Raw genomic sequence first — 16,888 nt, 5'->3', positions numbered from 1 at the left:
TTTCATAAAGATCCAATTTCCTTAAAGGATCTAAATTTTCATAGTCATGTGGGACTGTAAACCACAACGTTACTATCATTGTTCATACCGCCGTATTAAAATCACCGATGTACAAAGTGTGAAGAATAAAGAATTGATTCTAGTAAAGTTATATTCAAGTTCTATATTGCTTGAGGACAAGCAACGCTCAAGTGTGTGAATATTTGATAATGCTAAAAACGAACATATATTTCATAGCATTATCCCTCAAGAAAGACAAGTTTTTAATTGCAATTGTTCTATTTACAAGTGATATTCGTTTAAATAATAAAATGTGAAGATAAAAGACAGATTCGATGATTTGAAGACGCAAACGACCAAAAAGCTAAAAAGTACAAAGTACAATCCAAGTGGTTCATTTTATTGATAAGAAACGTCTCAAAATTACAAGAGTACAAGCCGCAAAACGCAAAGTACAAGATATTAAATAGTACGCAAGGACGTTCGAAAATCTGGAACCGGGACATGAGTCAACTCTCAATGCGCGACGCAACGGAGCTAAAATTACAAGTCAACTATTCATATAAATATAATATAATATATAAATAATTCTTAAAATTATATATATATATATATATATATATATATATATATATATATATATATATATATATATATATATATATATATTAAAAACCGTCGGCAAACTAGAAAACAAAGTTATGTGAGCTAGACCAGAGGGCCATGCGATCGCATGGCCTGGAGGCATAAACTCCATGCGATCGCATGGAGTCCTGTAGCTGCCCACATTCTTTAAATACAACGAATTCTGGCCGAATTTTTACACATAATTATTCAATATCTCTCTCTCTCTCATATATATATATATATATATATATATAATTTTAATTTTAATTTTAATTTAAGATTAATAATAATAAGGTTATGTTAGCGAATGTTGTGAGTGTGTAACTCGAAATTCTGTCCGTGTAACGCTACGCTATTATTAATCATTGTAAGTTATGTTCAACCTTTTTAAATTAATGTCTCGTAGCTAAGTTATTATTATGCTTATTTAAATCGAAGTAATCATGATGTTGGGCTAAATATTAAAGACGGAGTTATTGGACTTTGAACCATAATTGGGGTTTGGACAAAATAACGACACTTGTGGAAATTAGACTATGGGCTATTAATGGGCTTTATATTAACTAAACGATACCTTGTTAATTTAATATAAAGATTACAATTTGACGTATCTATATATAACCACATACACTTAATCGGGTACGATGGGCGGGATATCTATAAATACGAATTATCGTTCATTTTACCGGACACGGGGATGGATTAATAGTTAATGGACTCATTAAAACAGGGGTGGATTACATTCAAGGGTAATTGGTGTAATTGTTAACAAAGTAGTAAAACCTTGGATTACACGCAGTCGATAACCTGGTGTATTCATTAAACAAAGTATTAAGACCTTGTTACAATTCGAATCCCCAATTAGTTGGAATATTTGACTTTGGGTATAAGGATAATTTGACGAAGACTCTCGCACTTTATATTTATGACTGATGGACTATTATGGACAAAACCGTATGGACATATCGAATAATCCAGGACAAAGGACAATTAACCCATGGTAATAAACTAAAATCAACACGTCAAACATCATGATTATGGAATTTTAAATAAGCATAATTCCTTTATTTCATATTTTATCGCACTTTTATTTATTGCACTTTTAATTATCATACTTTTTAATTATCGCAATTTTATTTATCGTATTTTAATTTATCGCACTTTAATTATTTTCATTTACTTTACGCTTTAAATAAAGTTATTTTTATATTTAATATTTTACATTAGGTTTTAATTGTGACTTAAGACATAAAATCGACAAACCGGTCATTAAACGGTAAAAACCCCTTTTTATAATAATAATAATACTACTTATATATATATATATATATATATATATATATATATATATATATATATATATATATATATATATATATATATATATATATATATATATATATATATATATATACAAATATAGTTTTTAAAATATAGCGTTAAACTTGGCTAGTTCCCTGTGGACGAACCGGACTTACTAAAAACTACACTACTGTACGATTAGGTACACTGCCTATAAGTGTTGTAGCAAGGTTTAGGTATATCCACTCTCTAAATAAATAAATAACTTGTGTAAAATTGTATCGTATTTAATAGTATTTCGCAATAAAAATATAACTATTTCGTATACACCTCTGCACACGTACGGATATGATATGCAACCGTACGGGTGTATGTGCAAACTTACGGATGCAGTGGTGTTGGTGCAATCGGGCAGTGAGCATGTAACCGTACGGATACATGATGTAACTGTACGGATGGACTTGTAACCGTACGGATGCATCTGCAACCGTACGGATGTAGATCAGTACTACATTGTTGTTTAATTTGGCTGTTTTCTAGCCGTTATGCTGCCCGCGTGTCTTATGATAATCAGAATGTAAATTCTGAAAATGCATAAGTGTTAAGTAGACTTTTGGTGGCACTTTTGATACTGATTTGCTGTATTGTGCTGTCTCGTGCTAACGGACAAAAACTAACTTGATTTGCCTTATGTTCAGGTGATAAGGATAAGGAAGCAGCTCAATGATAGATTATCTGAGCTAGTTGCTGGTATTCGGTGAGTGGGTCTATCTCCGGATAGAATATTAATTAGCTGACACGCTACTTGTTTTGTCACGACCCGGAAATTTCTATTCAAATTTAAACTCAAACTCTTATATTCCGACAAGATAAACAAATGATTGTGTTGCATTTAAAATGTTCTCATATATTTATATACCCGTTTGACCATTCTGATGATTCACGAACAACCGTTCATAAATAAAATAAAAGAATAAATCGTTAATCTTTTACAATGATAGTATGCATTATTATATATTACTTATTAAGCTAAGACTCTTAGTTTCTCATCCTTTTTAGAAGAGGTAGACCAAATAATCAGCCTATCTAAAATCTTTGACATTAATTCTCAGTGACTTTCCATTTCTCTTCTTTAATACTCATGGTTAAATTAATTTTAGCTCTTAACATTTTTTTAACGTTTCCCACATTTAATATTTTTAGATAAGAGTGATTTAACGGAGTATATTTTTTTTATTTATTGGTTAACTAATTTTAAAACTTAAATTTTTGTTAAAAATATAATTAATATTTTTTTTATAAATTTTATATATGACATTTTGAGTGATCAGTTTTTCTTAATACAAACGTATAAAGTATTTTAAACATGGGTACACTCGTTACGACTCATTTCTTAGATGTCATAACAAAAATAAATATTTTAACATTATTCTAAATTATGGAATTTTTATATTCCGTTTTAGCATTAATTATTATTACGAGCATAAAATAGCGATCCGTGACATACACGGGATCTAAATAAATACAAAATTTCATGTTGGCAAGATGAAACCAAAAATATATCACGAGTCCTGGCTCGAGGTCAAATATCACATGAGTTGCAAGTTGTTTTTTGTTTTTTTTTGTTGTTTATTATTTTTTTTAAAGTGACATGTATGCATATATACTCCAAAAATGCAAAGTACTTCAATTTTGGGTTCCTAAAAGTATTTTCACAAACTATCAATCTTCTAATGATTTATGTTTGTGGGTATTCTACTGGTTTACTAAGTTACATTGCTAATTCTGACTTAAAAATTATTTAATATTGTGTGTTTTAGAGTACTTAATGAGTTTGAATTGAATTGAGCCACTAATTTGGTGTTTATTGATGAGGAATACCGGAATTTATCTGTACACCACTAAATATGCTTTAAAGGGTTGTATGGTACAACATTATAAAGCGTGTTGAGTGGTGTATGGTGTACGGATCACCACCCTTGTTGATGTGGTTGTTTTGTTGGTTTATAGCTATGTAACATATGTTTTGTCATTATAGTCACAATGTTTGATATGTCATTTATGTGTATACATTGATGCTTTGCGCATTTGCTTCATAAACTTTACCAATTTTGCATATGTTTTCGTGTTTTGTTTATTATTGTAGATCTTCTTCACATTCTATCATACGTTCCTAAAGATCTCAACTTTGTGAATCACACAAGCTACATTGGCTGGAAAGAGTATGGCAAAGTCACTTTTACATAATTTATATGGGTTATTTATTAAGTAGGTATTATTAGGGAGCTTTATAAATTTGTATATTTCATGGTTTCCAGGTCACGGATGTTGAAACCTGTGGTGGTTGACCCGGGGCTTTTTCTTAATGAGCCAAGTGAGATCTTTTATGGAACTCAAAAACGGCCTTTGCCAGATGCTTATCGGTTGTTCACAGGAAAGTATTCAGTTTTACCAATTTACTATTCTAATCTATATGCTTTTAATATTGAATTTAGTTATCTGAATTTATTGAGATGTCATTCATGTTGTAAAACTCCCTGATTAATGCTGAGTACTCCTCTTTAGGAATCGGCGGAGCCGATTTTCCAAAATCTGAGTAATTAATTTGTCAATGTCGGTAGGTCAAAATCAGATTTAGCTATGAGTATCATGTTGGGCATACTATGCATCTTCTTGTGAGCATGATAACTTACAAGTATTGGTGTAAACTCGTGTATAATCTGAAAGTTAAAACTTGTTTTGGCATCTTGATATAGTAAAATCCGAAAAACCCTCTATGTGATAGAATTAATCCTGATGTGAGCTCCATAATCCTTGTGAGAACACAGTTCTGCATCCTGAATGACTTGCTACTCGTATATTCATTATAAGATCTTAAGTGATATGTATGTCTTATATAGTTCTTATCACTTGCAACTGTCAGTTTAAGAGTGTCTGGCAGAACTGCTTATCGTTTTGTTTGTATAATCAGGTCTTAAGTGATATGTATGTTATATATAGTTCTTATACGACTTGCAACTGTCAGTTTAGAAGTGTCTGGTTGTTTGTCCAATCACTTATATACTGTAAAAGTAAGTAGATTTGTAGAATGTTCCCTTTAAAGCTTCTGACTATTTATCTCGTCCTGATTCCTTGTATTTCAATTGTCGCTTCAAAACCGCACTATTAAACAATTTCCCAAGATGTGTGAGATAAAACGACCATTGCCTTAAATAGTTGGGTTTTTTTCTGTATCATTCATATATCTAATTCACACAAAGGTCTACGTAATATCCTGTTTATGACATAATAGTAGTGCTGTAAACATCGGCCGTCTCAACCGACTAATCGGTTTGGCGTCTAGCCCACCCCGTTTTGCTCAAAAACGTCTGATTAGTTGTTCAACACTAAAAAGTCAAGTCAAAGTCCGTCTTAGTTGTGAAAAATAAGGTTGGTCAAAATTTTTATTTTTCTTATAGTCACATTTTATGTCTTATACATATGTTTGAAATTCATTTGTTTGAAATATTTATATGTAATATATATGTTAAGTATGTAAGTAATTATATATAATATAATATATATATTACTAAAAGACAGTGTTAGTAAACTAAATATATGAATGAAAAATGTTTTTTGTTATATGTTCCTGCAGGTTCACCAACATCTATATTGAGCCGAAAGTTTGTGGAGTATTGCATTTTAGGAACAGAAAACTTACCCCGGACCCTGCTTATGTACTTATCTAACAGTCTTTCTTCTCAATCTGTCTACTTCCCAACCATTTTATATAATTCACTTCGATTAAACATGTTGGTGAATAATTAGTTAATGAGTTAATTATGATCATGTTAATAAGCTTAATCGTTTAATTTTCTCTGCTGGTATGCAACCGCACGGTTGCAGGATGTACGGTTAGAGAGGCAACCGCACGGTTGCAACGTGCTGTATATATTTAAAGGGGATTTCGGGTTCATTGTTGGGGTTACGTATCCTAGCCTATACTACACGTACAATTCGATTATCTGGTGTTCTAGTATTCAATATAGTCGATCTTTAACATATCTAAGTCGATTTTATCATTAAGATCAAAGGTTTTCATTGAGTTTTGAGCATAAAACCCAATAACGAGATTTTTCGCACTCGTTATTGAATCTAAGATCGTTTAATCCTGTTTACACAATCCTACAAGTGGTATCAGTGCTTGTGTGATTGATTAAACGATTGGTTTTTGTCAAACTTTGTTAAGAAATTGTGTTTTTAGTGTTTTTGTCAAAAACCCTTTTGAATCATGACTTTTCAGTGTTAATTCGTGTTTTTATTGAAGTAAACGTGTTAGTCTGGTCTAAAACTTTATTTTGGACGTCAAACATACGCTGGTTTTTCTCAAGATTGAATGCTAGATCGACCAAAACCTTAAACCCTAGTTTCTGTGCAGTTTTTCTGCCCAGATTCGACCAAGCATTAAACCGTACGGTTACACACTGTAACCGCACGGGTACTCCATCCGGATACCACAACCGTACGGATATGTCTTGCATCTGTGTATTCTTCATCCGCTTAAATCACAACCGTATAACATCACAACCGTACGGATACACTCTGCATCCGTCCGGTTTTACCCTACACCCGTATAATCTTATCCGGTTACACTTTTCAACCGTGTATATTGCAACCGTGCCACATCACTTTCATGCGAGTGTTGCAACCGTAGAAACTTCTGCAACCGTACTGTGCAACCGAACGGTTACAATGTCAGACGTGTTTGAATCTACTAAAATGCAATCAGCTCTTGTCGGTACTTCGTCGTCAGGTCTCCATCACTTGTTGAAGACAGAAAATGAGATTGGTAGCTCATATAGGGTACCTAGGCTGGAATCTTTGGATGATTTTGCAGAATGGAAGCCTAGGTTCTTGATTTTGCTAAACGGCATAGACTCTAGGTTATATAATTTCTTAAAGGTTGAGTATGTTTTTCCGACTAAGGATCATGGGGAAACCAAGACACCCATGGAATTGTCTGCAACTGAGCGCGAGGATTATAATCTTGAGTGTAAAGCATATAGCCATCTTACTCAAGCATTGTCAAAAGAGATATTCCATCAATTTGAAACGCATTTGACAACCTATGCTTTATGGAATGCTCTAGAGAGTGGTAATGAAGGGACAACTGAGTATAGAAAAACAAAAGGCAAGGTTCTGAAGAAAGAATGGAAGAATTTTGCTGTTCAACCCGATGAATCTCTAAAAGATACTGTTGCTAGATATCGTCATTTGTTAACTGAACTCAAACGTGTTGATATTGTCTTTCCTACCAAGAAGCTTGTCCAATGCTTTCGTGAGGGTCTACCTGTAACAACCCAACCCGTAATCCTTACGATAAAATTTTTTTTTATACAACACAATTACACGCCAATTAAATATGTAACCCATTTCACGAGTTCTATTTAAAATGCACAACAATTAATTGTTTACAATAGGCACGAGGGCCACGAATAAAGTTTAGTACAAGTTTGACCCATTAGAAATGATAGTTTATAAACCAAACGACGTCCCGAGCATGGTTTGGGACTAAACTACCCAAAACTAGGTCAACTTCCAAAAGCTCCAACATAACAACAACAAGGGACACCTAGTGCCCAACGACCCCCTTGCCCTTGTCCGCGCCTGCATCTAAAAAGATAAACAACGAGAGGGGTAAGCAAAGGTTAGTGAGTAGAATAAATATATACATGCATATAAGACTTACCCACACACATCCACGATATCATATAACGCACACAATCGCATAACATCTCGATAAATAAGCTAGTATCGTCAAACCGTACAACTAGCCACATTAATAACATAAATATCATAATCATAAATCAAATGCTAGCATCACCAACTATAAACCACGGTTAACCAAAATCCTTCGCAAGGGGAATGACTTTGCGAAACAAGTCATCGATGTTCATAACAACCGTTAGCTCCCAAACCCGGCTATGGTATACTAACCCCCAAGGTGTTCCAAAAATGGCTATGGCATCACCCCCAAGTGTTCCCAAAAACGGCTATGGCATCACTTGATCAACATGTGAGTAAAACACGGCTATTACTCACAATCTTGTACACAAACACGGCTATGTGCACAAATAACACGGATAACAACGTGGGAGTAAAACACGGTTATTACTCGCCACTATATGCACAAACACGGCTATGTGCATAAATAACATACGTAGACAAAAACAGCTACGTCTCGCAACTATGGTCACAAAACGGCTATGTGACACCATCAATACGGCACATAAATCATATACATAAATATATAGATATTCCACTCACCTCAAGTCCCTTGTGAAAGCTAACCGAGCTTGCAACCCTTCAATGTAACGTACCTATTACATTATGCATTTATTAACATACAATCTAGTTAAATTAAATGCCAACCACTAACCCTTGAGCATTTAATGACCCGTTTGCATTAAATGACTCAACTACACCAAAACCGCCCATTAATGGCCATGCCTCGTCATAAATCACTAAAAGCTAGTGATTAGGGTTTAATAACATCAACTAACATAAACTTGGTGTATTTCATAACCATTTCACCCGATTAGGTCAACTAGTGCTCTTTTGACTCTTTAACTCACAAATCAAGTCAAACTTACACAATAACAACTCTTTCATCCTTTTAAAAGTGCATTAATGACTAACAACATCATTTAGCACTTACAACCTCAAATCACAAGACCAAACCCTATATAATAGCTACTTAGGGTTTCCTTTCAACAATCCAACCCAAAATCCACCCATTTAACCCTCAAATGGGCCACACCAGTTCCATATGAACCAAACCCTAGCTTAAACTAAATAAAACTCAAAACTTGGAGTTGAGACTTACCAAAACTATCCTCTTGTAGCTAATAACAAGGAGAGCAACTTTAATTCTTGCTTCTAGGATTGATTCACAAAACTTCACCTTCAAATCTTGAGTTTAATCTAAGTGGGTTTTAGGATTTGAGAGGAAAATGTGAAAGAAAATGGAAAAGAAATAAGAAATGGAGAACAAGTGGTTGATATTAAAAGCTCCAACCAGATCTACACGTAAAAAGACCAAATTGACCCTAAACCCTATTTAATTTGAGTGGAATTCGGAGTCAGAACTGCAGAATTGCCGCGGCGCGGCACCTTTGTCGCGGCGCGACATAAAGAAGGAAAAACGACCCTTCTTAACTCAAGTTCTGATCTGGATTTGCTTTGTTTGTCGCGTCGCGGCCCCATTCCTCGCGGCGTGGCACTGGCCTGTTCCTGGTCACTTTGACAACAAATCATAAAACGAAGGTTCATACAACTAGCACACCTCGTTCACTATTCCAATGCACGTCTAAGCTTCGCCCTTAAGTCTCACAAGACTCAACACCATCGCGACACATACATAAACACGTACACGCACGCATTCACACACACACACACACACACACACACACACACATATATATATATATATATATATATATATATATATATATATATATATATATATATATATATATATATATATATATATATATATATATATATATATATATATATATATATATATATATATTTACATATACATACATGTACTTACACAAAAACTAACACTTGGCTCACTTAATCACACAAACGAACAAGTTATAAGCGTGCTAATAAATAAGGTTGTACCTTTAAACACGTACGGAAAAACGGGGTGTTACAACTCTCCCCCACTTAAATCGGAGCGCGTCCTCGCGATCCATGCCGCATGAAACGAGGGAAGGTAAACCAACACGAATTCTTCGGGCTCCCAAGTAAACTCGGAACCTTTACTACGACGCCATTGGACCTTGAAGGTCCTCACCTCTTTGTTACGCAACATTTTTACCTTCTCATTGAGTATAGCAATCGGCTCTTCAACGTATTCTAACTTGTTGTTTAGCTCAATTTCGTCTAAAGGCATCCATGAAGAATCATCCGCAAGACACTTACGGAGGTGGGAAACATGAAATGTGTTATGGATCCCCGCAAGTTCTTCGGGTAATTCCAAACGATACGAGACTTCACCAACACGAGCTAAAACCTTAAACTGCCCAATAAACTGAGGAGCTAACTTTCCTCGCTTCCGAAACCGAATAATACCCTTCCATGGTGAAACCTTGAGCATCACCATATCACCTTCTTGGAATTCGATCAAACGTCTACGCTTATCGGCGTAAGATTTTTGCCTATCTTGCGCCTTTTTCAAATGTTCCCGAATCATATTGATTTTATCATTTGTCTCCAATACCAAGTCGGATCTCCCGACTTCCCTTTGTCCCACTTCGCCCCAACAAATCGGGGTTCAACACCTTCTACCATACAACATCTCATACGGTGGCATTCCAATACTAGAGTGAAAACTATTATTGTACGAGAATTCCACCAAAGGTAAATGTTCATCCCAACTACCACCGAAGTCAATGATACATGTACGTAACATATCCTCCAATGTTTGATTCGTACGTTCAGTTTAACCGTCCGTTTGAGGATGGTACACCGTACTCATATTTACCCTCGTACCCATATCTTCATGAAACTTCTTCCAAAATCGAGAAGTAAAACGTGTGTCCCGATCCGAAACGATAGACGCGGGAACGCCGTGTCTTGATATCACCTCTTTAATGAACATCTTCGTAAGTGCCTCCGATGTAATCGCTTCTTTAATAGGAAGAAATAATGCACTTTTCGTTAATCTATCAACAATCACCCAAATAGTATCAAATTGGGTTCTTGCCGTTTTTGGCAACTTGGTAATAAAATCCATGGTAATATGTTCCCACTTCCACATCGGAATTTCTAGCGGTTGCAACTTACCATACGACTTTTGGTGTTCGGCTTTAACTTGCAAACACGTGACGCATTGCTCAACATACTTAACAACGTCGCGTTTCATGCCCTGCCACCAATAATCTTTCTTCAAATCATGGTACATCTTCGTCGCACCCGGATGTATGGAATACTTAGACTTGTGCGCCTCATCAAGAAGCACCTCTTGGAAATCACCCATCTTAGGCACCCACACTCTTTCTTGAAAAGACAATAAACCACGCGAACCCATCGTAATGAATTCCGATTGCCCCACAATTCGTTCCGCATGCTTGTTGTGAACATAAGCCTCTATTTGAATCACACCAAGTTTTTCAAGAAAATCGTTAGTAATAATCATACGTAACAATCCCAATCATAACGCCAGGTGGTGACTCTTTCGGCTTAATGCATCCGCGACCACATTCGCTTTGCCCGGATGATAAAGTATCTCACAATCATAATCCTTCACCACATCCATCCATCTACGTTGACGATAATTCAAATCCCGTTGATCAAAAAGATGTTTCAAACTCTTGTGATCCGAATAAATCGTACACTTGACACCATACAAGTAATGGCGCCAAATTTTCAAAGCATGGACCACCGCTGCTAATTCGAGATCATGAGTCGGGTATCTCTTTTCATGTTCCCTTAATTGGCGAGAGGCGTAAGCGATGACTTTACCTCGTTGCATTAGAACACACCCGAACCCATTTAAAGAAGCATCGCAATAGACCGTCATATCATCTACACCTTCCGGCAATACTAAGACCGGAGCTTTACACAATTTCTCTTTCAACAATTGAAAAGCGATTTCTTCCTCGTTCTCCCAATTGAATCTCGTATTCTTTCTTGTCAACTTAGTTAATGGCGAAGCAATCTTGGAAAAGTCTTGGATAAACCGACTATAGTAACCGGCCAATCCGAGAAAACTTCGGATTTCCGTAGGCGTAGTCGGTTGTCCCCAACTCTTCACCGTTTCTATCTTCCCCGAATCTACTTGAATACCATCCTTGTTCACAATATGGCCAAGGAATTGAACCTCCCTTAGCCAAAATTCACATTTTGAGTACTTAGCATATAACTTCTCTTTTCTCAAAGTCTTCAACACACTACGCAAATGATGTTCATGTTCCTTCATACTCCTCGAATAGACAAGTATGTCGTCGATGAACACAATTACCGACTTGTCCAACATAGGTTGGCACACTCAGTTCATAAGATCCATGAATACCGCCGGCGCATTCGTAATACCAAAAGGCATAACCACAAACTCAAAATGCCCGTAACGCGTTCGAAAGGCCGTTTTCTCAATATCTTCCTCACGGACCCGCATTTGATGATAGCCGGACCGTAGGTCAATTTTAGAGAAATATGTCGCACCTTGAAGTTGATCAAACAAATCATCAATCCTAGGCAATGGATAACGATTCTTGATCGTCACTTTATTCAACTCCCGATAATCAATGCACATACGCATACTACCATCTTTCTTCTTCACGAACAAGACCGGAGTGCCCCAAGGCGAAGCACTCGGTCGAATAAAACCCTTCTCAAGTAACTCTTGAATTTGATTCAACAATTCTTGCATTTCCATCGGTGCTAAACGATAAGGAGTTTTAGCAATGGGAGTAGCTCCCGGAACCAACTCAATGCGAAATTCGACTTGTCTTTCCGCCGGAACACCCGGTAACTCATCCGGAAAAACATCATCAAACTCACTTACCACCGGAATTTCACGAATGGGTGGTGGCTCATTACGAGTATCAACAACATGGGCAAGGAAAGCCATGCCACCAGTAACAACGAGACGACGTGCCCGTGCAAAAGTGCATATCGGCACCGGTCTCCTTCGTTTATCACCATGAATAATTAGCTCTCTCCCACTAGGGGTCTTCACAGGAATGGATTTCTCATGGCATGCAATATCGGCCCTATTATGATCGAGCCAATCCATGCCAACCACGATATCAAAATCAGCCAAGGTCATCGGGATGAGATCAATTTTAAAGTTCTCGGAACCAAACACCACATTACAATCTTTACACACATCAATTACTAGAACCTCCTTGCCATCCGCTATTTCGACTTCTACCGGACGACTTAACTTAGCTAACGATTTATTAAGCTTAGGCACAAATTTTGGTGACACAAACGATAAATTTGCACCGCTATCAAATAGAATCCTTGCCGGATTAGAGTTAACCATGAAAGTACCTGAGACGACTTCGTTGGATTGTTTGGCTTCATCATTCGTCATCAAGTAGTTACTCCCCCTAGCCGACCCCACTGCCTTCTCTATCCTCTTTACTTGGTTGTTTGATAATTCGGGACATTCCGCCTTCCGGTGCCCCATCTTTTGACAATTAAAGCACGTGACCATTTTGATCAAACAATCACGAGCATAATGACCAGGCTTCCCACAACTATAACAAGTAGGCGTAAAAGTATTCGAACCACCCTTCTTCATACTTTCGTCGCTTTCAGACACACCCTTGCTCTTCTTGTTGGAGTTACTCGGCGCTCCAAATTTTCTTTTGCTCGACCCATAACTAACCGGAACAGGACTCGGAGCTTGTGCTTCAAACCCTTTTGCCACCGCCAAAAGCTTAGCGAAAGTTTCAACATGACCGATACTAATTTTACCCTTTAAATCATCTCTAAGGGTTGCATGAAAGTCTTCCATTAGCATTTGATCATTTCCCGCATACTCGGGACAAAAACGTGCCTTGGCGAGAAAGTTGGTTTTGAGAGTGTTTATGTCCAAAGACCCTTGACGCATGTTCCTTAACTCATTTCGCAATTTGGAAAGATTCTCTTGCGTACGATATTCAAGGAAAAACTCTTTCTTGAACTCCACCCATGATAAACCTATAAAAGCCGCATCACCCACCATATCCATCTTACCATCGAGCCAATCTTTATCATGGCCCCTTAACAAACTAGTAGCAAGCCTCTTTTTCTTCTCGGGTGGGCACTCGGTAGTGCGAAAACAACCTTCAACATCGGAAATCCAAGCCGCACTTTTCATGGGGTCGGGATCCCCGTGAAAGTGAGGAGGCTTAGTCGCCAAGAAGTTCTTATAGCTAAACTCCAATTCGCCCACATTTTGAGGTCTAGGAAACCTCTTTTCAACTTCTTCTTTGACGGCATTGGTCATTCGTTCTTGAATCATATCGATAATTTGTTCCGAAACCGACTCTTCGAATATTTGTTTAACCCTTCGTGAGAAAACCGAAACATAGTTTTCTAAAGCGGTCTCAATCTTGGTAGTTATCTCATCTTCCTCCACATGAGAGGGACCACCATTGCCATTCGTATTCGTTCCGTTTCTCATCTTCATTCTAAAGATTAAAAATGGATTAGACATCACCAACAATTTAATACACATATATACCTATGCATATGACCGCACACACACCACATCTAGCTCGATACTTGTCGCACATCCTTGCTTGACTTGACTTGCAACCATAATAGTGGTCACGACTCCCTATTACGCTCACATGCCGTGCCATGCTCAGATGTATCACAACCATCTTGCTCGATGTTCAAAACAATAACACATGATTAGTAACATCATAACATAGCATAGTTGTCCACTTATGCATCAAAGAACTAATCAAACTCCGCACTGACCCGTAATCCTACAAGTCCCGCATATAATTCAATAACATAAAAGTCTAAGTCTAGGCGCCTATCTCAAGTCACCTAAATCCCTTAGACCATGCTCTGATACCACTTGTAACAACCCAACCCGTAATCCTTACGATAATTTTTTTTTATACAACACAATTACACGCCAATTAAATATGTAACCCATTTCACGAGTTCTATTTAAAACGCACAACAATTAATTGTTTACAATAGGCACGAGGGCCACGAATAAAGTTTAGTACAAGTTTGACCCATTACAAATGATAGTTTATAAACCAAATGACGTCCCGAGCATGGTGTGGGACTAAACTACCCAAAACTAGGTCAACTTCCAAAAGCTCCAACATAACAACAACAAGGGACACCTAGTGCCCAACGACCCCCTTGCCCTTGTCCACGCCTGCATATAAAAAGATAAACAATGAGAGGGGTAAGCAAAGCTTAGTGAGTAGAATAAATATATACATGCATATAAGACTTCCCACATGCATCCACGATATCATATAACGCACACAATCGCATAACATCTCGATAAATAAGCTAGTATCATCAAACCGTACAACTAGCCACATTAATAACATAAATATCATAATCATAAATCAAATGCTAGGATCACCAACTATAACCCATGGTTAACCAAAATCCTTCGCAAGCGGAATGACTTTGCGAAACAAGTCATCGATGTTCATAACAACAGTTAGCTCCTAAACCCGGCTATGGTATACTAACCCCCTAGGTGTTCCAAAAACGGCTATGGCATCACCCCCAAGTGTTCCCAAAAATGGCTATGGCATCACTTGATCAACATGTGAGTAAAACACGGCTATTACTCACAATCTTGTACACAAACACGGCTATGTGGACAAATAACACGGATAACAACGTGGGAGTAAAACACGGCTATTACTCGCCACTATATGCACAAACACGGCTATGTGCATAAATAACATACGTAGACAAAAACGGATACGTCTCGCAACTATGGTCACAAAACGGCTATGTGACACCATCAATACGGCACATAAATCATATACATACATATATAGATATTCCACTCACCTCAAGTCCCTTGTGAAAGCTAACCGAGCTTACAACCCTTCAATGTAACGTACCTATTACATTATGCATTTATTAACATACAATCTAGTTGAATTAAATGCCAACCACTAACCCTTGAGCATTTAATGACCCGTTTGCATTAAATGACTCAACTACACCAAAACCACCCATTAATGGCCATGCCTCGTCATAAATCACTAAAAGCTAGTGATTAGGGTTTAATAACATCAACTAACATAAACTTGGTGTATTTCATAACCATTTCACCCGATTAGGTCAACTAGTGCTCTTTTGACTCTTTGACTCACAAATCAAGTCAAACTTACACAATAACAACTCTTTCATCCTTTTAAAAGTACATTAATGACTAACAACATCATTTAGCACTTACAACCTCAAATCACAAGACCAAACCCTAGATAATAGCTACTTAGGGTTTCCTTTCAACAATCCAACCCAAAATCCACCCATTTAACCCTCAAATGGGTCACACAAGTTCCATATGAACCAAACCATAGCTTAAACTAAATGAAACTCAAAACTTAGAGTTGAGACTTACCAAAACTATCCTCTTGTAGCTAATAACAAGGAGAGTAACTTTAATTCTTGCTTCTAGGATTGATTCACAAAACCTCACCTTCAAATCTTGAGTTTAATCTAGGTGGGTTTTAGGATTTGAGAGGAAAATGTGGAAGAAAATGGAAAAGAAATAAAAATTAGAGAATAAGTGGTTGATATTAAAAGCTCCAACCAGATCTACACGCAAAAAGACCAAATTGCCCCTAAACCCTATTTAATTTGAGTGAAATTCAGAGTCAGAACTGCAGAATTGCCGCGGCGCGGCACCTTTATCGCGGCGCGACATAAAAAAGGAAAAACGACCCTTCCTAACTCAAGTTCTGATCTGGATTTGCTTTGTTTGTCGCGTCGCGGCCCCATTCCTCGCGGCGCGGCACTGGCCTGTTCCTGGTCACTTTGACAACAAATCATAAAACGAAGGTTCATACAACTAGCACACCTCGTTCACTATTCCAATGCATGTCTAAGCTTCACCCTTAAGTCTCACACAACTCAACACCATCGCGACACATACATAAACACGTACATGCACGCATTCACATATATATATATATATATATATATATATATATATATATATATATATATATATATATATATATATATATATATATATATATATATATATTTACATATACATACATGTACTTACACAAAAACTAACACTTGGCTCACTTAATCACACAAACGAACAAGTTATAAGCGTGCTAATAAATAAGGTTATACCTTTAAACACGTACGGAAAAACGGGGTGTTACACTACCGATTAAGTGGGATCCAATGATTGTTGAGATTGAGAAGTCCGTTGCTATCATGGATAATTCGTTGAGTG

At 36.9% G+C, this 16,888-nt stretch overlaps 1 protein-coding gene across 1 annotated transcript in view; it reads left to right on the top strand.

The window, feature by feature from the left end:
• The first annotated feature begins 3,972 nt into the window (after nucleotides 1-3,972).
• The window catches only part of LOC139897192 (beta-glucuronosyltransferase GlcAT14A-like), a 31,687-nt gene continuing 18,771 nt past the window's right edge, over nucleotides 3,973-16,888 (top strand). The window contains exons 1-4 of the mRNA XM_071879866.1: nucleotides 3,973-3,994; nucleotides 4,076-4,151; nucleotides 4,248-4,369; nucleotides 5,570-5,720. Coding sequence (XP_071735967.1) covers nucleotides 3,973-3,994; nucleotides 4,076-4,151; nucleotides 4,248-4,369; nucleotides 5,570-5,720 — 371 coding nt within the window. The remainder of the gene's footprint in view (nucleotides 3,995-4,075; nucleotides 4,152-4,247; nucleotides 4,370-5,569; nucleotides 5,721-16,888) is intronic.

This window comes from Rutidosis leptorrhynchoides, chromosome 1 (genome assembly GCF_046630445.1).
Source record: "Rutidosis leptorrhynchoides isolate AG116_Rl617_1_P2 chromosome 1, CSIRO_AGI_Rlap_v1, whole genome shotgun sequence".
NCBI classification, from domain to species: Eukaryota; Viridiplantae; Streptophyta; class Magnoliopsida; order Asterales; family Asteraceae; genus Rutidosis; species Rutidosis leptorrhynchoides.
The sequence above is the reverse complement of the archived record's forward strand: the minus strand, read 5'-3'. Positions and strand labels throughout refer to the sequence as shown.